The sequence below is a fragment of the Argiope bruennichi genome, chromosome 1 (genome assembly GCF_947563725.1).
Source record: "Argiope bruennichi chromosome 1, qqArgBrue1.1, whole genome shotgun sequence".
Taxonomy (NCBI): domain Eukaryota; kingdom Metazoa; phylum Arthropoda; class Arachnida; order Araneae; family Araneidae; genus Argiope; species Argiope bruennichi.
The window spans coordinates 85,980,190-86,004,233 of record NC_079151.1 but is presented as its reverse complement, the minus strand read 5'-3'; the positions used below and the strand labels follow the sequence as shown (position 1 = coordinate 86,004,233).

The window sequence follows — 24,044 nt, the reverse complement described above, 5'->3', positions numbered from 1 at the left end:
TATTTAATTTTTAAAGGACTTTTATTAAATCAGTAATTACTCTTTTATGGTTTGGAAAAGTAATATTTCTTTGCATCGATTAATCGTTATCCTCAGTTTTATATTTTCGAAAACTAAACCAGAACTTATTCTCTGTTGTTGTGAGGGGAATATTTAAGGGAGTGTGTGTAATTTATTGTTTCATACTTAAAAGACTGATAAGTATTCTTATAAATCCAAAGAAGTCATTCTTTATTGAATTGCTTTTATATTGTTGTTAAGTGTAATTTAAAATTTTTAAATTCTCAAAACAATGGCTGTAGCTTGCGCGTCGCGATTTGCAGTATTAAAACTTGAAGATGATGATATGGATGAACCTGTTACTAAAAAACCAAATGCATCCAACGCCCAGACTAATGCACAGGGAAATAAAAACAAGGCAAATGCGAAGGGTGGATCAAACGAACAGAAGTCTAAATCAAAGAAGAAAAAGAAGACTTCCAATGAAATTGCTGAAGTATGCTTTCATTTCGACTTATATTTCATTAAAAAAAAATTTTCAAACTGGAAGATAATATTGTTGCGGAATTATTTTTTGATTTCAGTGCCAACTATGAAGTCTGAAATCTATTTTCTGTTTTTATTATTCAAATTCGACGTTACATGAGTTCAGCTATTAATAAAATTATAAAAAAGATTTTTTGAGGTTTTCAAAATTAGTCATGCATCATTATCTTTTGCATAATATTTTAATGAATAATATAAATTACTTGTGAATGTTTTACTTAAATGCAAATCATGAATGAAGCACAAAAGAAAGCTAATTATAAAATCTGAACTAAGAAGTAACTAATGTGATTTGCTAACAAGCATTTAAAAAAATGTAACATAAAATACTACTATCATTTTTAGTATTTATATTTGCATTGCATTCATTATTTGAAATCTTGTGTGCAATGTTTTGTTCGTGGGAGTATGTTTTGGATAAATATATGTTTTCTCTATAAATTCTGGAAACCAATAATTCAGCAACAATTTACATTACTGCATTGTTTCTTCAAAGCTTCAGCCACTATTATTAATTATTTTTTGGAACCGACATAAGGAAATTTGAATCTTACTGTTATTGTGTTTATTATTTTCTGAAATTGATATAAGTAAGAAATTGAGTCCGTACTGGTATTGTGTTTCAATTTCCAAACAGGCAAATTCAAAACTAGAATTGCAGAACTGCGAATCATTTGAAGAACTAAACTGATTTTTAAGATATTTATGTGTATGACGTAATTTTCGTGTTGGAAGTACAATATGTGCAGTGATTTGATATGTTTAGAAATAATGTAACACTAAGTAGTGTAAAAAAGAACAAAGTAATTTAATGAATATTGAAATCGTCTTATTATTAAGTAAAATTGCTTTGTGAGAACCTGTAAATCATATTGGAAAATAATTTTCCAAAATATGCCTTCATTTCTATGAATTTTGGGAGTACTTGAATAATTTTAAAAAATTCTCAGATGTTTTAATCTTTTTCCCCAGAGATAAGGCAGTTAAATATTTGATGGTGAATTTTTCAGGTCACCAGACAATAATAAGTTACCAAATGTATCAATCGGTGTTTAAATTTCTTTTTATATTAATTAATTTGGCAGGTTTTGTAGTTCTTCATAGATTTGGTTAGAATGTTTTTCTGCCATAATGAGTCTGGTACCCAATTCTCTGTTTTTCCCAATTTTAACTATATTGAATGGGTTATCCATTAGAATTTTCAAATGTTACATAACTTTTTTTATTAATACAATTTACTAAAGCTTCTGCACTCTTAAATTTTTTTTCAGTTGCATTTTAAATTATTAGGGTATGCAATTATGTTCGGGGTAAATTTTTTGAAAAATACTTAAAATAGTTATATTTTGTATAAGATAGATTGAAAAAAAATCATATATGGAATCAAACATATACCAGTAAAATAGAATTGACAAAAATTAAAGGTTTTCTTTTTTTTGGAGGGGGGCTAAAAAGAGATATAAAACAAGAATCTAATCTAGTTGTTCATTACATGATTAGTTCAAAATCTTACAAATAGCGCAAGAAATATATTCCCTAGTTTTAGTACTAAAAAATAATTTGTATTTCTATCTAATTTTTAAATATTCAGGTGTGACTGATAAATAACAAGGTATTTCAGGGGATATTTTTTATTGTATTCTTCAGTTTAGAATTACAGTTAAACCTTTGCTTAAAAAGTATCTTGCATAATGAATGATTTGCATTATAAGTAAAACAAAAACTTAAAACGTCTCACTTAATGAGCGTTATTTTGCAGAACAAGAGATATTGTGATGTTATATGCAAGATTAACATGTAATCAGCCTACTTTCAGTGCTTTTTTGCTGAAAAACAATATTTAAGGAAACAATTATTATAGAAATTTTGGAGAGATAGCATTGTTGAACATGATTCTTAGGCATTTGAGCAAGTGCCTTTGGAGATTTTATCTACAAGATTTTGTCATGAGCCAAGTTTATGAGCTTAGAGGTGGGTAACAAAGGCATTAATGAGTTCAATGAAGAACATACATTATGGAGTTGTAATCCATGTCGCAGCAAAATGCTACAGAGGGTCAAGAGAGGAAGAAATATTAAAAATAACAGAGGAATAACCTTCCAATAAAATAAGAAAGATACTAAAAGCATGGATAAATAATTGCATCTTACATTGAGAAACATCGCCCTGGTAAGGCATTAGCTATGGCTACAAATTCATTTAACAATAATGTTGTGTATCATTTTCACGAAATTAAGCATAACTAAAAACAACTATCTTTTGAAATTATTTTGGGGGGGAAAAAGCATACAGTATATCTAATAAGGGGGGGGGGGAAGCATACAGTATATCTAATAAGAAAAATAAAGCATACATCATATCTAATAAAAAAAGCATAAAGTATATCAAATAAGTTTTATTATTTTAATCTATGTAATGTAAATATGTTTGAGTATTTTTTTTAATGGAGTGCATTGTCCTATATTGCTTTGATTCCTATGAGAAAAAAAAAAAATTCTCTTAACAAGTGTTTCACGTTACGAGTAAAAATTGTTAAAAGATTTATACTTGTTAAGAGAGGTTCCTCTGTATAATCTAAAGGTGAATGAGTACAAAAGATAAAATGTCATCAGCATAAACTAAGCTTTCCACATCAGCATCAAGGGATTAAAAAAAATCTGCAAAGAAACTTGAAAAAATAAACAAAATTAGACAATATAACATTGATGTAAACTTTTCTGAACAGTTTTAGTATTAGAAAAATAATTTCTTCCAACAAACTTAAAGAGTACAATTTTGTTAAAAGTTGTGCTGGAGCTTACTTCTTTAATGGCAAGCTGGAGACACTTCACATAAAGACCATTGATGTAATAATAATTAAAAAAAAATTAATATCTAGACTAATTCTAAGAAAATATTTCTTATGATTATGGACTTCTGTAATGTCTATGTAAATTTTGTATACTGCAATCTGATTGTCCTTGAGGGGAAGATAATTATTCACAAAAAGGATGAATTTTTTTCTCGGTTAATAAATGATGGGTAAAAACTGTCAAATTATTATGAAACATCTAGAGATAAATCAAGAGAATATTATTACCCAAACATGAATATCCCCTTATATGTTTTTGATTTGAAAGGGTTGGAAATAACATTCTTGAATCCTGACAAGTTTTTTCATTGAAAATATTAAATTAAATTTTCATTTTTTTTATCTCATTTGTATTTGAACAATTACCATACATTTTATTAAAGAATAATATATATGTATATAAAAATAGCTGAGTGGGAGTCATTTAGAAATCAAAACCATTTTTCAACATGCTTCCATGGCTTCTGTAAGACTTGTTTATTAAATTATTCATTTTACATTCAAAATCTGTTATTCATCATTTCTTGCTCCCATTTTTTAAACATTTTCATTCAGTTAGTTTTTTTCCCCCGAAAGAGTTATATAAATCTATAACTGATTTATATGTCTGGTTCAACAGAAATTTGTAAATTTTAACAGTAGATAAGAACTATTAAATGTTGTGTTTGTACTTTTGCGCCTAATTTTTTGCTTTGCTAGTTCTTTATTAATATAGTTAAAATACCTTATTAATTAAAAAAGGCTCATAAAAATGAAAAAAAAATGTTTTATCGGAATTTAAAACAAACAAACAGTTAAACTAATATAAATTTATATAAGAATAAAAATTATTCATGAAGTAGTAATAATTTTCATTTTTTTTGTACTTTAAGGAAGATTCAAGTGAGAAACATCAGAATTTATTGTGTATTTATTTGCAGCTTCAAAATCTTGCTTTTGCTGGTCATAGCAACAAATCGAAGAACAAATCCTCTTCTCAGAATTCCAAAAGCAATCAAGTTAGCCAAAAACAATGGGAAGAATGGAAAGCCAAAGATAGTGAGGTAAGAATTACCATTTGAATTTATTTTTATTATTTGTGTATTTGCTCAAAATCAATATAAGTAAACTTGCAATGAGCTGATAAAAACTAGGAAATTTAAATTATTAAATCTATTTCTATTAAATGGCAGGATTTCAGATAATATTTGAAGTAAATTGAGGCAGTGTTAATATATACTAAGCCTTGATAAATTAGAGCATATCCTTCCTACCATGGATTTACTTTTGTATTTTTTGCTGATTCGATCATAAAAATACAGTTATGCATACATAAAGAGACACAAAGTAATTATTTAGGGCAATTTTTAATTAAATAAAAAAAATTATGCGACAATGGAAATTATTAAAAAATTGACAATATATGCTTCCATGTTGCTTTTCAAGTATTACGACATTTTTTGGTTTTATGTCACAGAGAGAAAAAATTTTATTTTCATTTATATATATATATAGCAGAAATGCATTCTTTGTTTTCTTTCTTTTGAATGGTTAGAAATTTTTTAAATTAGTTTGAATTAAAATGAATTGTTTATTGTGATTAAGAATAAGTCGTCTTTTTTTTTTGTTTTTTTTTGGAGGGTTGTCTAGACATGAAACAGAATGGTACCATTTATCCTCTTTTGTTACTGTGTTTAAAAATTACTGTATTTATTATATTTTATTTGCAAAATTAATTTGATTCTACCCATTCTTCATATCTTCTCATGGTCAGTACTTAGAAATCTGTAATCCCCCCCCATCCCTGTGAATCAGTTTTTATATCAATTATTAAACAACTCCTAATGATATCTGTAATATGAAGAATGCCATACTTGTAATTTTGTTTTTAGGATGAATTTGAAATTTTGCTTTTTGTTTAAACTTTTGGTCCTAAAATGCTCCGTAACAATTTCTAGATAGGAATTCCTTTATTTTGAAGGGTCATTTAATGACTTCGGATTATAATGCTAATTAGATTGATTATGTTTATTCAAAAAAGCTTGATATTAAATGTATTATACTTATGATTATTGCATTTTTATATAAATAATTTGCTGCAATTTTTTGACATGTATTGTTTTTTGTGGTTATCAAATGGAGGTATTAAAAAAAAATCTCTTCCAACATTTTTTAAAGCTATTTTTACTTAGAACAAAAACATAACACTACAACAAAAACATAGCATTTAATAAGAAACAGTCATAGTATTATTTTTTTTTAATATTGCTCATTTACAAGTGATATATGATGGATGTATCGAAGATTAAGTGATTTTTTTTATTATTATTATTGTAGGCAATGTGTGAAAAATATGTGATTATTTTTCATTATATAACTACTTTTATAATACATTGTGAGATGTCAGGAAACTAAATAATATCCATGACAGTAAAATAATGTAATTGCCATGATAATTTTTACTTTAACTTAACTTCTTTGGAAACTCAGTATTAATAGTGAAATGTTTTACATGTTTGTTTGATGTAAAACATTTCACTATTAACATTTCACTGTTACATTCAAGTAGTTATACTTTCATATGATTGCTCATTTACAAAAGTCAAGTAATAAGAAAATGGTGTAAATTCTTCCCCTCCTTACACTTTCAAAAAAAAGTAAAGAAATTCATTGCATGCAGGTGAAATTTTACTTAATTCTTATCAAAATTTAATTTAATAAATATTTTCCCGATGTGCTGTTGCCTTTAACGTAATTTTTATCATAAAATAAAATTTTTTTAAAAAAAGTTTTTAATTTTTGAGGGTTTTAAAATATTTGCATATCTTTACAGTTTGTTTCAGAAACATATGAACAAGACCTCCAAGAAGCTTTATTATTAAGCAAAATAGATTATGAAGAAAAGAAAGATGTAAGTTATAACTGTGTTTCCCTTGTATCAAAGCAATTGCCTAAAGATATTTGTAGTAGATTTTATCATTGTTTGAGATCATAATATTTGATGCATAAAATGAAGTGAATTTAAATCTTGTTAATCTAATCAAGAACATCAGTTCTGCACAACTTTAATATTAAAATATCTGTATAATGAAAAATGCGCTTTAAAATAAGTATTTTAATCATGTATAATTCATAGAACATTGTTTTGTTTTGTCAGTGAGGTTCACTTCATAATTGCTTATGAAGTGAACAAAATATCTTATTTTATTTTAGTAATTTAATTTAATTTATGCATCATATTTGAATTTATTCATTGAAGCAATTTTTTTTTCTAGACAGCTATTAGATATTTAATTTAAATAATTATTTTTAGCTGCTTTTCTGTATATTTTTGCTTGAATAAAATAATGACAATTACAATGCCGTGCAATGCTGCATTTGAAGATAAAATGTAGATAATATGACAAAATTTATTAGTGTGAGAAAGTATTCATTGCAATTTAAGAATTCTGAATTTCTATTAAATTACTGTCCTGAAAATCCAGTACTGATTGAAGATAATTAATAATTCTGAAAAAATTTTGTTAGATAGATTTATAATTCATTTTAGCAATCATATTATGAATCTTTTTTTTCTAAAAAATAGTTCAAAACTGTTTCATGGATAATTTTGTTAACTGTAACTGAAAAAAAATATTACTATAAATCTTTTATAATAAAGATGAATGTGTGTATATCAGTGTGTTGGCATTATACAGATTAGACCGTGTAACCTAGAGCTACCAAACTTGGCATGTACAGGTGGTTATCAAAATAATGGAAATACCTGTGAATAAAAAGGACATTTTTGAATGCACTTCGTAAGCATTAAAACATAATAACCAACAGTTTTTTTTTGTAAATAGCAATGTATATATTCTGGTAGTAGCTTTATTAAAGTTCTGTAATTCTTGGATTTTTTTTTCAAAAGCATAAAATTTTGGATTTCTCAGATTTGCAAAGAGGCCAAATTGTAAGAATCCTTCATGCTGAAGCAAGTGTGCCCAAAACATCCCAACTTATAGGCAGTTCTAGAGGTACAGTGTCTAAAGTCATGACAGCATAGACACAGTGTTGTAAGACAAGCTTGGCAAAACACAATACAGGGCAGAAAGAGAAGCTTAGTGAAAGACACTGTCAAGTATTGAAGCAAATTGTAATGTCTAAAAAGCGAACAACTGCAGCAAAAGTGATTTCAGAGCTCAATACCCATCTGGATTCTATAGTGTCTGTGATTACAGTTAGAATGCACCTTCATAAACAGAGCATTTATAGCAGAGCCGCAATTCCCATTCCACTTGTCATAGATGTTAATGTTAAATGTCGCCTACATTGATGTTACACTCATAAAACCTGGTTGATTGATAAGTGGAAGAAAGTAATATGGTCTGATGAATTGTGTTCCACACGTTTGGAGGACACCTGCACAAGTGTATGTTCATGATTGTTTTCTTTCAACTGTCAAGCATGGAAGTGAATCTGTCATGATACGGGCAGCCATGTCATGGTTTTTTTTCTGGACCAATCATAACCCTGAAAGGAAGGGTCACTGGGGAGAAGCATAGATAAATTTTAGCGGAGCAGGTCCATATTATGATGCAAATTTTGTGTCCTGCAAGAGATGGAATTTACCAGGATGATAATGCACCTATCCATGTGGCGAGACTTGTCCCATCATGGCTCAACATCTGTCTTGGCCCGCACAATCACTCGAACACAATATAATCGAACTGTTATGGTCTGTTTTAGAGGGTTCAATATGGAATCGATATCCTCCACCAGCATCTCTCCCAGAACTTTTACAATATCTCCAGGATGAATAGTACAATATTCCTCTAAACACTATTCAACACTTGTATGAATCAATTTCTAGGCTAATCCAAGCTGTGTTACATGCCAAAGGCAATCTTACAACATATTAATAAAAGATTCTTTATAAATCTAAAGTGTTTCTATTATTTTGTAAACCACCTGTATATACTTTGGTGAGGATGTGTACCTGAGAACAATTATTAAAATTTTAGCACTTCTCTCTAATAACTTCTGAAGACTTAACTCTGAATAACTTAAGATAATTCAGCTTAAGAATTAATTTTATATCTTTCCAATGATATTTAATATTTTGCTGTATATATTTTTTCATATTAAAAATATTTTAAGTTTATTTTCAAACAATATATCTCACATCAAATAAATATAAAATTAAATTTGAATGAATGCATTATGATTACATGGGGAAAAAAAAACACTCTTTTATCAAAGTTTTGCCATCATGCTAACAAAAGTTTAAATTAAAAGATTAAATTAACTGTCATTGCAAATTAAACTTTGAAAATATAATTTTCAGCATATGTCTGTGTGAAATAAAATAAATACAAAACATATCTTCAAGAAAAATAAATGCAAGAAAATAAAGGTTTTTTTTTTTTTATCAATTTTTAGAATATCTATATTATTAATTCAATAATTCTGTATTATTTAGGACAAACATGCTTTAATATATATTTAGGGTATTCACTCGGAATGTTGCTTAACAACTAATTGCTAAACTGTTTATAATAGATATATACATCTAATAGAAAAATTCTCTAAATGAAGATAATAATTATATTTTGTGTAGTTTGAGTCAATAAATGTTTGGATGAATTACACAATTTTAAATTTTGATACAAATCCTTAACTCTTTGAATCCTATTTAATAAATTTAATTAGCAAAAATTTCACTCTTTTGTGACAAAATCTGAATATCTCTGTCATATAACAATGCCTTATTATTGTGTAGACTACTTCATTAGACGACTTCAAGAATATATACGTATCAGCGCCTGGAGTTTCTCCAAGGCTTATTGATCTAAAATTATGAAATGATTAATTCTCCTAATATAATAACTAAAACTTCACAATTTTGGTCTGATTTGGTTATAAAAGATTAAAATTTTGTTATTATTATTTTTTATTTAAAATCTGGAGTGTCAAGAAATTTCATTGAATATGAATTCATATGATCAAAGAACTTTATAAAATTAGATCACATAATTTTTTTAAGAACATGTTTATATGAAACAAAATAAAATAGTATTATTGATGTTACTTAAATCTTTTTGAAAATAAAACTGAAAATTGAATTTTATAATAACTCGGAGAATTTTTATAAAATCCTTTTTTTAAAATCAATTAAATTAAAAAATACATATATAATTTGTAGTGCATATACGTAAGTCTTCTATGCTAAACTTTCATAAGTTTTCTATGATTCACTTTTCTATACATATATTTTTTAAAAAGACATGTGATTTCAGAAAAGAATTTTTGCATAATGAACACAATCGTATGAGGCTTCTATAATAGTACGAGTTTGACTATCAAAATTTGAAGGTTAGAAATATTTTGCTGAGAAATCAATGAAGAACTAATTGTATAAAAGGTTTAGTTGAATATTTTTGTGACGATTCATCTCAGCAAACTGTTTAGTTTACAAAAAGTGGCTAGTTTATTAATAAAATCATTAACTATATATATATATATATATATGGATGAAAATTTATTAACTTCTACACAAAAGCATAATAACACAAAGTAATTCTTTTAATGAAGTAAAATCAATCTGGAATCGAAAGTATATTTATTCATAGGATAAAAGAGAGCTTTTAAAATGAATTCCATTTTTTCCAATACTCTGATGCACTGGAAAATAAATAAATAAAATAGAATTAATATATTTATTTCTACCTATTTGTTGTATAATATTGTTTACTTTTAATGATGAATATTATTATAAAATCTTCATTTTTAGGTATTTATAATTGTAAATGTTCACTTTTCCACATTAACAGAAATTTTCTTTCATATGTATCAGGTATATGATGCCTTTAAGAAAGAAGCCGAACAAAATAAACTTAATATTAATAAAAAGAAGAAGAAAAACAACCAAAAGAAAGACAAAGGCACAATGAGTTTAGATGAGTTCCAAAACATGGGTTCAGCAGAGATGGATACAGGAAATTATATGAAAGGAAATTTAGGTATTAATAGAATTTTATATAAACATGCTTAATAATTTAAACAATACTGAATGATATCAAGATTTGAAATTGTTTTTTAGGGAACAGTGTGTAATTTTTCATTCATCTTGATCTGTAAATATAGTCAATTTATGTATTTGAACAAAATCTGTAGGCAGTTAATAAGAAAACTAATAAACTTATGCATAGCTTAAATGCTGAATTCAGACAATAGTAAATGAATTTTCAATACAATGTACCTGATTCTGATGTCATATTAAAAGTATGTTAATACCTAGATAGAGGTTATAATTATTTTGTTACAGTATTATATGTTCATACAATATTATATATTATTATTTGTTGTCATTCTCTTTTGATCTTGCAAACTGGGAATTTTTCATCCCCATGTTGAAAATTTAAAGTATTGTTTTTGTGTACATAATATATTTCTGAACTTATTTTTTTATCAAATTTATATACAAGAAAGAATTTTATACTTTCAAGTAAAATTGCTTTGCTGTATAAAATTAAAATCCAGCTTTAATACTAGTCATTGCATGATCTTTAAGATTATTTATGTACCAAAATTTACTGCTATTATAAATGAAAGTTATAAAAAGAACAAAATTTCCTAAGTTGAATTTCTAAAATTTTAATTTTAGTGTGGCTTTTTACTTATTATTATTATTATTTACTCATAATTATTTTGTAACTTTAATATACTTTCAGTCTTATTTTTGATTTTGCTTTCTTGTTGTAAAGCATTTTGTATTTTTAATTCTTTAAAAAAAATCTGTTTCTGATTTGTTTTATGTAGATCTAGATGAATTTGATGTAATAGCCCATAAGCCAATGCCTACAGAAGAAACAGATTTCTTTGATAAGATTGAGGAAGATGTAGAAAAAATAATAACGAAAGAACAAAGACAGGAGCAATATAAATCATTTGATGTATGTATTTTTAATTAATTTTTTTAATATATTAGTTAAATTTCATATGGTAGCAGCATAAAATTAATAAATTTTAACTGTATATTCAATAATTTAATGTGTAGAAGTAATACTTCATCAAAATTATATGTTCAGATCTACATATCTCCAAGTTTAATACTTGTGCAAAATTAGCATTTGTTTCTTAATTCTTTATTAATATAAAAATGGATATATTTGTTTATTTCCATATATTTATATATTCCTAAACAGCTTTTTCCATTAGTTGCTTGCTGTCATCCTCAATACATTGTATGATAAATTTGTTCGAATCTTAAATATCAGAGAAAAAAAAATCATACATCATTTGCGTTATCATACATTTTTGTTTGGTAATTTTATTTAGTATTCCTTTAAGTGTAGTTGCAAGGTGAGACTGGTATTTTCACTGATATATTTCTAGAGCATATATGCTATTTGACATGAGCATATGCATGAAATTAAAAAGTGTTTAATACATTAATTATATAATTTTCTACTAATTATATGTGATATTAGTTAAAGTATTTTATGTCCTTGAGTCATAAAAGAATGTGTAGACATTGAATAATAGCCATAACTCTTATTTTTAACTAATGAAAAGGAATTTTGGTTTTCCATTTTATTGTCAGTGAATCTAAGCCATTACCATTGGTATAAAAATAGAGCACAGTTGTTTTACTAACTGTGAACTAGAACTAGAAAAATAACTATAGAATTGTTTGAGCAGCAGCTTGAGGAAGTTAAAATTCCGTAATTGTATAACTGAGAAGTTAAAGTGTTTTCAAGTTTGAATTTAAGTTGATTAGAAATAATTTTATAAATGTAGTCAAAATGAGATTATTACATACACATGTGTATATATGATATATATGTAAGTGTATATATGTGAGATAAAAAATATAGATATTATAAATCTAATAATTTCTAATTATCTACATTCAGAAAATAATTTCTTAATCACTCGAATTTAGGTTTTCAGTTTAATTTTGATATTGCACAAGCTGTTCAAACCATAGAACCAAAATACTAGTTCATAATGTTTTTTCATGCATTTGTCTTTCTGCTTCCTTCAATCTGATTCAATACGTTGCATCATTCACATCATGGGTTTGATAAAGAATTTTTATAATGAATAAAAATTAGATTATTTTCCTAAAATTATGAGGAATAAAAATCGTTAAAAAAAGCCTGTACACCCGCTTTTTTAAATAATGTTTTACAAAAGATTTCCAAGATATCATTGGCTTATGAAGGAGAGGTGGAATTTTGAGTCTGTTGACCTCAACTACCAATCTTGATTTCATTTTCTATTCTCTTGATTGTTTAATCCTTCTACTGTAACTTCATAAAACTTCACATTTTAATTGTGTGCTATAAATTTTATATTATTGAATTTTGAAAAATTAGAAGTCATTAATTATATATATTTATATTTTGGTAGCTTAAATTTTAATATATTTTAAAGTTATTGGTGTTCTTCTTTAAAATGTACTTTATTTTTTGTTAATGAAGCTAAAAAGTGATTAAGAATTTAAAATGGATAAAGGTAAAAATCAGTCAGACTCCTGATAATTGCTTCTTTCATTTAATCCACTGAGACCCTAATAATAATATAGATATTCAATTCTTGATGAAATATTGTACTGATAAATGTTAACAATATAATCTTCATGATAACCAGAAAAATTTTGAACATCTCAAACTACTTGAAAATTAATAGCCCTCACAACTTTGAGGTTAATGTGAAGCCATAGTTTTAGTGATTATTTTTAAAACATTCATAATTAGAAATTATTACACACACACATATATAAACTATCCATTTTAAGTGTGGCCCAATAGCTAATTTTTAAACTGTTAAAGATAAGCATGTGCTTTCTGCCAGAAAAATGCTTTAAATAATGTAAAGAATTATATTTCATGCTATTTGAGTTAATAAATTTTCTATTATAACTATTGATTAATTAATTAATTTTTGTTGAAAATCATGATTTTCCTTTAAGCTATATTTAGTAAAATAATCTTTGCATACTAATATTTTAAACAAATAAACAAACAAACAAAAAAAAAGAAGAAAAAAAAAAAGGTTTTACATTTTTGTGAGTACAAGTTATAAATCTTTGAATATCATTATTTTAAGCCAATAAATAAGCATTTCTAGCAAGAATTGCATATTAGGCACATTTTTTTTGTGATGTTTTAAAATGGTCTAAAATCATTTAAATTAGAGCTACTTAAAACTGCATAATCCCACAGTGTTGATTTTTTTTTCTCTCCATTTGAGAAAAAAACTTTCAGAAATGTTCTCTAATGGTTTATAAATTATCCGTCGAGCCATGATGAGAGGGGACACTGTTCTTACTGTGTATTTGCTTATCTTTTAAAATCTTATAGATATAAATACAACTGTATTTTAGATATTAATTTTTTTATTGAAATATATTTATTTTATCAATAGAGGATGCTAACAACAGAAATGTTTTTAATTATCTCTTTTTTTTACATTTCAGTAATTTTTAAAAAAACCAAAGTCTAAAGTTTAAGATAGTAATAAAATCAAATAACATTTTATATTCTTAAAATTTGTATAATTTGAAAATAATGTGCCGTGAATTGTCGAGCTTTTGACCTCGTAGATTCTTAATTTTTGGACATTTATAAGTTGGAAACAAATTGCTATTGTAAATAGTGTTACTTATTTAATCTGAAGTGCCACTTTATTCTTTATAAAAATACATTCTTATATGAAGTTATTGAGTCTAATAGGCATTTAATTTCTTTCTTTTAATTTCAGCCTGTTAAGGAATCTCCTTTGTTTTTACAATATAAGGAAGAATTGAGAAAAAAAGATGAAGAAATAGCATCTTTAAATGAAAAAGTTAGCAAATTAAAGGTAGTTTTAGTATTGATATAATCTTAAAAAATGTTTTTTTAAAGAATGACTTTGTTTGTATTGATCTAATGAAGTATAATAATGTATATTATTTGTGCTAAAAAATGTGTACTAGCTTGTAAAATGTTTATATTTATTCTTAAATTATTGATTTCAGGAGGAGTTAAAAAATGTTAGATCAAGAAATAAAAAGCTATATGGAATACTGGAGTCTGGAGAAAGTATGTTTTCTCCCTCTTTTATTTTTTTATGTTCTTACTGAGCACAGTGTTATTAATTTACATTTAAAATAATGTATTGTTCTTTATTTCATTTGTTAATTTTATATATGCATAAAAATAAACAAATGCCATTAGTGAAGAAGCTCTTAAAATAGTTGCAGGTATATATCTGTGATCTAGTGTTTCTATTGCCTTTGCACCAAGAGGACTGGGGAAATGCAGGGAATTTAAAAATCTTGTATGAAACAATAAAAATGCAGGGAATTTAAAAATCATATAGGAAACAGGAAAAATGCTGGGAATTTAGAAGTTTTCCTTAAAAAGTGGGAAAATACAGAAAATTTTAAATTTCTTTCTTTGGCATTTTGTATATTTACAAAAATTCTTTAAACATTGTAATAATAAAAGATTAAAAACAAAATAACAAATTTATATTTTTCTACTTGCTCTCCTTCTCTTTTGCATAGATCAATCCAATAGAGAAAAATACTTATGTTGGAATATTGACTATAATTTACATAAATATTAGTAAAACTACTAAAACTGGGGGAAAAAAAAGAGAGAAAGAGTCTTTTACGCAGAGTGAATTTTTTCTGAAGAAGCTGAAACAAATTATTCAAAGAACAGTTTGATTCATTTAATGAAGAAATTCTTTTACATAATTTCTGTTTATTATTTTGAGCTGCAAAAATTTTTCTAATTTTTGGAAAATTTAGAAAATCTTGTATTATCACTTGATACTGCAGCTTTGGAAAGTTAATTTATTATTGAAGATATACTTGTTGAAAATTTGAAAGAAAATTCTTAAATTGGTCTAAGAACTATGAATTATACTGAAACTTTTACAGGTATGTCTTAAATGTTCCAATCTCAGGAGATTTGTAGTATGTAAAATTAGCATGTGTGAGGTATTGTGAGGCTTTTGAAAGATAGAAAGAAATTCAAGAAAAAGAAGAGTCCAACAAATGCAAAGAAACTTTGTGTATTAAAATGTTGCAAAAGAAAAGGAAATGAAGCAGTGACAGAAAAATCTGCAGAAATTGATGCTTTGTAAAGTTTTTGTTAGATAATCATCAAATGTTTGTTTCATGATAACTATTATAATTAGATAACATGATTCTATCATTATTAGTACATGGGTGTTGTTTGCATGTTTCCTCTTATATTGCATATAATGTCAGAAAAGCATAGAGATTTTTTTTTCCTCCAGGTTTGTGTAACAACCTTGTATTTATTCCAATTTTGACAAGAAAAATGTAACAAAAAGCTTTTTTAATTTTCAGTTACTTCTAAGCAAAATATTTATTATTTCTGTTAGATTTAATATATATAGATATATATTAAAATTTAGCTCTTGTTTGTTATTGTTGCAGATAGTTAATTGTAGTGACACTACAAATCTTGAATGCAATATAATTTCAGTGACTTTTTATACTGTCAGATTTTGTATGCATTTTCTAAGATGAAGTTTTGTTTTGAATGTCTCCCTCCTTATTTAGCTGCTAGAACTTATTAAAAAATAGCCAAATAAGTTGCTATTCTTTATTTCTTGAAACCATCAGTTTTTGCAATTCTTTATTTCCTGAAACCATCAGTTTTTGCAAGAATCAGCAACACTTTATGAAACTGATATTAAAGTGTAAAATTTGTAACTTTAATCTATGTGTTATCTATATTTCTTTTTTTTATATACCATCATTTTATTGGTGTTATAAAGCTTACATAGAAAGAAATTACAACATATTTAGGGTAATTCTTCAAATTAAAAAAAAAAAAATATTTTAAGAAGATTTGTTGGGTATGATAATACTCCTAAAGCATATTTTGATTTTTAAGCTTAAAGTTTTTAAGCTTATTAAATTCTCTGTTTATTAAGTTTATGTTAAATATGTTATGTTAAATACATATACAACTTTAATGCTGAAAGTTGTATATGTATTTAATGTTATTGTCATTTACAAATTAGGGGAAAAAATAATACTGGGTTAATTTTAGTACTCAGTATTTTTATTACTTAAATAATCAGTTGAGTAATTTAAACCTTCTTTTAGTGCGAGAGAAAGCTGAAATACTATTACAAATTGATCAACTTATAAGTGTGAAAGACGAATTAACAGAAGAAGTAAGTATTCTCATTAATATTGTGTAATTTTAGTAGTATTTAATGGTGCAGACTTATATTGATTAATATTTTCTTCTGTTTGCATCTCATGTGAATTATTATTGCAGCTAAAGGAATACCATACTGCTTTAGAACAAGAAAGGTCTAAAGTTCATGCATTACAAACAGAATTAAAGAAATATCAGGTAAATCGAACATACTTGTGATATTAATCTATTATTTTTATAAAATAGTTTGTAAGCTTTATATTTTTACACAGTTGCTGATCGTTTGGTTTAAGTTAAATTAATTTTTAATTGGTCCATACAAATTCATTCTAAAAATTGTCCTATCAGTATTGAATTCTATTTATCTTCTTCAAATGTTTATTAGGATATAATTCTAATACAAATTTCAAGGCCATCTAAACAATAAAATTTATAAATAAATATGAAACTGGAGATAGAACTTATAATGTAATCTATACTTATAATAAAGCTCAATGTGTGTGTGTGTGTGTGTGTGTGTGTGTTGGCGCTCTACAGGCAAGGTCATTTGACATACAGCTATCAAATTTGGTACATGTATACCTTAGAGGTCGGGAATGTGCACCTGGGGTCCTTTTTTTTGAAATTTTAATTATTAATTAAAAACTAACTTTCCCGCCAAAAAAATCTTCCATTTTCCCCACCGCCAACTTTTCCGCCAAAAAAATCTTCCATTTTTCCCACCGCCAAATGAGTAAGGCTTCAAGTTTTTTTTTTCTCCCAACAGTAATGAGGCTAGGGTTAACATTTTTCGGCAGATTATTTCAAACGATTCTGTTTATTTTCTTAATGTTTTATGCATTTAAAATTAAAGATTGTTAATTAATCCATGTTTCAGATTCATTCTGAAGTACTTTTGAATTAAAATAACGCAGAATAAAGGAAATTAAAAATGTATAATCTGCATAGCGTTACCCCAACTGGCGTAGAAAAATTCAAGCATTTGCGTTACCGTAATTGGCGAAGAAAATTCACGCATGCGCATTCTGTTCCGTTTGTTGCCATGACAACCATTATCAACGGACGATTTAAATTATTTTTAGGTTAGTTGCATGCTTTTGCAAGTAAATTGTATTTATGTTAGTTATATATTTTTTTGTATATGCTTATAGTTTTAAGTACATCGTTTTTTAAGTAGTTTTTTTAAAACCTACTTTCAATGATTTAAATTATTTTTAGGTTAGTTGCATGCTTTTGTAATTAAATTGTATTTATGTTAGTTATATATATTTTTTTGTATATGCTTATAGTTTTAAGTACATCGTTTTTTAAGTAGTTTTTTTACACCTGTTTTCGACCGATTATTTTAAACGATTCATTTTATTTTCTTAGTGTTTGATGCATTTAAAATTAAACATTGTTCATGAATCGATCTGTTCATGATGAATCTGAGAAAATTTTGTTGACAAATTCTTGAGATAATACATAAATTAAGAAAGATATTCTTTAGTGCCCATAAAGTGTAAACGCTCTGTGACTCTATTATCAGTAATCATATTATTAAAAAAAATGCTTTGTTTCAGTAAAAAATATTATTATATTAATTGCAGATTAATCATTTACACTTTAATTTAATGTAAAGCATTAATTCTACGGGAGCTAACAGAAAATGAGAGAGATACAGATTACGTTATGACTGAAGGTCTTTATAATATTATGAATGAATTGAAATTTGAAATTTTGAAATATTTTAATGAAGAAGCTATTAAAGTAGGAATCACATAAAATATTTAACTATCAAAATTTTAACGAGCATTAAGATTGGCGAACCGGCTGGTCGCCAAAGGCGGCTAGTATTATCATAAAACTAAAATGTTAATAAAAGAAGTTAACAAAATATATCTGTTAGTATTTGATTGTGAAAATAAAGCAACTGTAATATATTGTAAAATACTTATATAACTGTATACTGTAAAATACATATTTCTGCTTGTTCTAAAAACTCTTAAGCTATCAAAATAAAGATAATATCACACAGAAATTTAATTTCTTGTATACTCATCTATAGCTAATACTAGCTCTTGTATTATCCATTCACTTCACTCGTCACTCATAACAACTTGAAATATCCATTCTTCCTTTTTAATTCAGTTCAATGCTGCTTTTATATCATTCATCTCCTGTAGCGGGTCTCGGTTTTACAACTAAGTAAAAATGATTTCTATTTTAATATATTTTCTTGCTAGATTACCACTCAAAAGATGTAAATTGGAGTTTAGCATGATTAATTCAGATAATTTGAAATCTGATTTTTGTTGTGTGATTTTTACAGATAAATGCATTATTCTTCTAGTATATCCATCTTTTATAACATATTAAAGAAAATTAGCAGTAATGCCTGTATGTGCTTCTAGAGTCATTTATCCAAAATCAGTATAGGTATAATTACTTCTAGAGACTGCATGGCATTAAATGAAAGAAATCTCATGCCATAATAGGTCAACTATTTAATTAAAGTTTTACATCCCCATCTTTAAAATCATACTAGTAATATATCCAGTGATCAGGAGCATCTAAATTCCTTTCATCACAAAGAATTTCTTACAACCATTTGTTGTCTCAAGCTGTTATTTGCTTTTAAAATTCAAAACCTATTTTTATGATTTGGTAAATGCTATGTTTGGATTATTAAATCAGTTTTTATGCAACTTTGCAATGTTCTAGAATTCTCAGATCAACTAATTGTTTTTATGAAATGTTTTTCATGCCAATACTTATTATTTGTATAGTTTCTGTATTCAAGAATTTTCTGGCTGATGCTCACTTCAAAATTTTTGTGTTGTTTCTTGCTCACAAAGCTTTCAATTTCCCTTCCTATTTTTGTCTTTTCAATCTCATATTTATCTTTAAAATCATTTGAATAATTCTTTTAGATGTTCCTGTTTTCTTTACAATAAATCAACTCATCTCAGATAAATCAAGAGCTTAATCACTCTTTTTCCAAGCTCAGTTATTTAAATATTTATTCTTTTTTTTTACCTTATATTAATTCTCTGTTTTTCAGTTTCTGTATAAAAATTGTCCCCTTTTTTGCTATGTATTTTTAATTACTGCAGCAAGACATAAAAGCTATTACAAATATTTCCAAAATTTTAGTATTTTTAAAAATGCTTTTTTGATGCAAAATAAAAGGTAAATAATATCCAAGTTATTTTATGTGTCTGTTTTTATTATGAATTTCGAATTTTAATCATAAATTAATAATCATAAATAATAATCATAAATTAAACATTTATACTTTATAGAGAAAATGTGATAGAAATTATTGAAAAAAATTCAAATGTAAAACACTAAATGTAATACACTCAATGTAACACACTAAATTCAAAACTCACACAAACTCAAATGTAATACATTAAAATTTTTGTTCAAAATTGAAGGAGACAAAAAGAAATAATTTACAAGTTCTAATGTTGGCATATTTCAGCCCAATTGCAGAACATGCTAAATTACTAATTTGATGCACAAAAAATAAAATTAGTCTCACAATTGAATAAATATGCTTGAATGCTAAGTAAAAGGAAAAATGACTTAAAACTGGCATATTCACCTAACAAAACATCGTGAAAATCACAAGTGTGTTTCAAAGCACGTTGTGAATTTATTTAGAATAAATAAAAGTTCTGTTCATGAACATGATGAAGCTTTTGATAATTATTTTTGATGACTGATTTAACTATGAATAACAGGACAAGTGGTTAATAATGATATTTCTTTTGATATTATTAGATAAATAGTAGGAGATTAATAGGAAATCTTAAAATATTTGTTGTAACCTGTAATTTTACCTGCAATTGATAATAATTATGTTACTTTAAATTTATAAGGTTAATCATTTAAAATGTGTTTTTAGATAATTGTTTTATTTTCATAATTAAATTCTCTGAAATACATGTTATTGATTTTTTCCATTAGAATTTCAACTTTATAACTATATAAATAATCATATTCCTCTGATATGATATCTATATATATGTTATGGTCAACGTGTATCATCGGTTATTATTAATAGTAACTGCTTAGTATAAATAATAACCGAATATTCACATTGACCATAACATACACATTAAGAATTTTTTGCCGTTCTTAAATTTTCTACATACACCAATATATATGTTTTAATAAAAAAACCTTATTTATGCCATTATGTTTATATACTCTTTTAAAGATATCATTTTTATGACAATTATCATTATTATAAAAATTTAGAATGTAAGTAAATTCTAAATTTTTGTATTAATAAGTCTTCTAATTATGTCTTTCCATTTACAGAACAGTAAAAAGCAGCGGACAGAGTCAAAATGACAACCATAATGGTGACTTCATCCTCATGTGATAAGAAATTCATCAGCAGAGTGTGTTTTATTGTAAGGTCATTCACAAGGAAAATGTTTCTCTGCTTCCCTATATGCAGATGATGCATGTGGAATGAAATTCTGTGGATCTGCTTAATGTCTCTTTGTGATGGGAATTGTAATTTTCTTTAAAAAAATAAACTGTGCTATTTCATTTTTTTATATTGTGATTACATAATGTGTTTTTGTTTTCTTGTGTAAATAAGTATTCTGGTTCCAATTTTTGAACAAAAACTTTTGTATTCATTTCAGTCTTTTCTTTTGCTTTCAAAATTTAGTTTGATTATTTCTTCCCATTTAATTTTGCCAATACTAAAGACATGTATTAATTTATAAAGCCTAAAAACAAAATTTTTAAATTGTGGAAATATTTAGTTTTACTCTACATTTTTGTTTTCATTTGAATTGGAGATTGTAAATGCATTAAACAATTAACATAATGAAAGCAGGTGTAGAAATGCACTTTATTTATACATTCCTTTAAAATAATCAGATTTCTACTCTTCTACAATATTTGTTCATGAAGCTTACTTTTGTTCTTAATTTAGTACCATTTGTTTCGAGTAAATATTACTTTAAAATAGTATATCTACTTAAGTTTTTATTTTTTTATGATTGAATAATTATTTCATTGAATTGAAATGATGTGAAATAAAATTTATCTCGAAATTAATATCAATTTTAAATTCGGAAAATGATGACTCTTTAAAATTATTTTATATGGAACGATGAATGGATTCTTTTTGTATGTATATGTGCATGGAGATTAGAAATTTTTCAGTGTTGGAATTTGTTTATTTGTTTGTCAATTTGATTACATGGTGATGGAAATGACAAAATATTGATGTTTCTCAATGTTAGAAATTTTCATTGATTTTTGAAGATAGTGTTTTATTTGTTAACATCAGTGAATGAAAATGAAATCCGTATAATAAGAGCACAGGAAACTATGTTTTGTATTTAATGTTGCTCTTTTTTCTTTCCACTGAAGAATTACTTTTCTCTTTTAAGTTAAAAAAAAAATCCTTTTGAAAAAAAAAATATTTCTGTTTGTGTAAAAGGATTCTTTCTTCAGCACATAATTTTCTTTACTCTTTTTTTTCTCATTATTTGTATGTTAATTTTGTAATTATTTTGTAATGGAAATAAAAAAAAAATGTATTTTAAACAGATTCTGTTTTAATTCTTCATTGATATTTGTTGTTTCATTCAGATTGATTTAACATTTATCCAACAAAGTCAAGCCACATTATTATGATCACTTATCTAATAGCCAGAATAGCCCCATCTTGCTGCCAAAACAGCAGTTAAGTTACAGACTGCCAAATCAGCATTTAATTCAGTGTGTGCTTGGAAATTGACAACAAACATCTGTGACCATGAGAACGGCAGAGGATCATGTATTTGTGAAATTTTTGAAGTAGAAGATCTGATGTGTCAATTGAAATGTTTTTGTGGACTTTCAATGAGATTAAGATCTGGGGAATTTAGAGGTCAGAGTATTATCAGGAAACTACTTAAGCCCCTTGAATGATGCATGTACATACAAAAGTTGGGATGCTTGGTATGTAGCATTATCCTCCTGAAACATATCATTCGTAGCATACATAGTTGCCATGTAAGGATGTATACCCGATTGGCAATGTATGCATAGCTGTTGTAAGTACCTGCCACAGAAATTAATGGACCTAAAGTATGCCCAAGACCATCCTGCCACCTCCACCACCTTGGGCTCCAACAGTGGTTTCTGGAAATTAAGTTTTTTATGTCTGTCTGTGAATAAGTCATTGCCCATCAATACAATACAATAGAAAATGAGACTCATCTGAAAAAAAACAACCTTTTTCCACTGTTCCAGGGCCGCATGTTTATACTGTAATGCAAATGCACAATGTTTCTTGCAATGCCCATTTGTCAACATGGATGCTGAACTCGGATGTCTATTGCAGAAACCAATATGCAATAAAGTAAGTTGAATGTTTGTCCTGGATAGCTCTGGTGCATTGCTGATTAATTTGGGCTATCAGTGTATTTATGGTAGCATTTTGATCACTCTTAACCAAGCATTTCTAATGATGCTTATCGCCGTCATTAATGGCCTGTGGTGCCCCACAGTATAAACACCTAGATTGCATACTAATTTAGTTCTCTATCTTATAAATATTCTTGATGACACCATGTGAACATTTCCTGCTAGCTGCCGTGTCGGAAATGTTGCCATGGCATGCTCCATAACTGATGATCTTGCACTTTTCCATATCTGTTAAATCGTGTGAATTGCCTATTGCAACAATTATTGCTATGCAAACATGTACTCTGAAACCACCCCTATATGCCCACCTGCAAACAGGTTTCTCAGTCTTGCTATATTTACACCAATCTGACTGGTAGTCATAATTTTGTGACTCGATTTGTAATTACTGTATATATTTAAATTATCTATATTGTTATGAAACTATTTTAATTCAAAATATATTTTCTGTTATCTTAAAAAAATCATAGGATGCAATTCACCCTATCATCAAAGCAAAATGAAGATTTAAGTAAAAATCAAATCACTATCTTTTTTAAAATTTCGGTCAACATTTGTTCTAAGAGGTATAGTTCATTTTTAAAAGAAATAAATTGTTTATACTTACTTCAATGAACCTTACCTGCACAAAATAATTTTCACAAATTTTGCACTTCAATATCTATGACTGAAAGGATGGATAAAATATTTGACCTGGGCACATAAACAGCAGTTAGGTTCACTGTTAATATAGGAAACTCAAAAATAACCTTCCATTTAATGTTTATATAGATGTGTTGTAACTCAATATCCCTCAATTGTGGCATGGGAATCTATTAAGTAAATCTACACATGTGAAAGAATTTTCATAAAAAAATTTAAAATTTATGTTGAATTAGATCATCAGTTTTGTTTGGCTTTTATAAAAGTAGACTATTTCAGTAAGCAAATAATATATTTTCTTACTAAAAATGTGCTAATATTTTTAATGCAAAACTCTACTTATGCCTATTTTTATTGTATGCATTATTTATTTATCAGCCAGTAAATAATTTATTTTGCTTGTAAAATATTTTAATATTTCC

At 26.4% G+C, this 24,044-nt stretch overlaps 1 protein-coding gene across 2 annotated transcripts; it reads left to right on the top strand.

The window, feature by feature from the left end:
* Positions 1 to 97: 97 nt before the first annotated feature.
* LOC129963193 (G kinase-anchoring protein 1-like) lies at positions 98 to 21,102 on the top strand. Of its 2 annotated transcripts, XM_056077367.1 has the most exons (10): positions 98 to 496; positions 4,318 to 4,440; positions 6,210 to 6,287; positions 10,212 to 10,377; positions 11,177 to 11,310; positions 14,126 to 14,224; positions 14,382 to 14,445; positions 16,497 to 16,567; positions 16,675 to 16,752; positions 20,866 to 21,102. In XM_056077367.1, the coding sequence occupies exons 1-10, from the start codon at positions 293 to 295 to the stop codon at positions 20,896 to 20,898; spliced, it is 1,050 nt and encodes a 349-aa protein (XP_055933342.1). In that variant the 5' UTR covers positions 98 to 292; the 3' UTR covers positions 20,899 to 21,102. The 2 variants fall into 2 exon arrangements, with proteins under 2 accessions (XP_055933342.1, XP_055933352.1); XM_056077377.1 differs by lacking the exon at positions 6,210 to 6,287.
* The last annotated feature ends 2,942 nt before the right edge of the window (positions 21,103 to 24,044 follow it).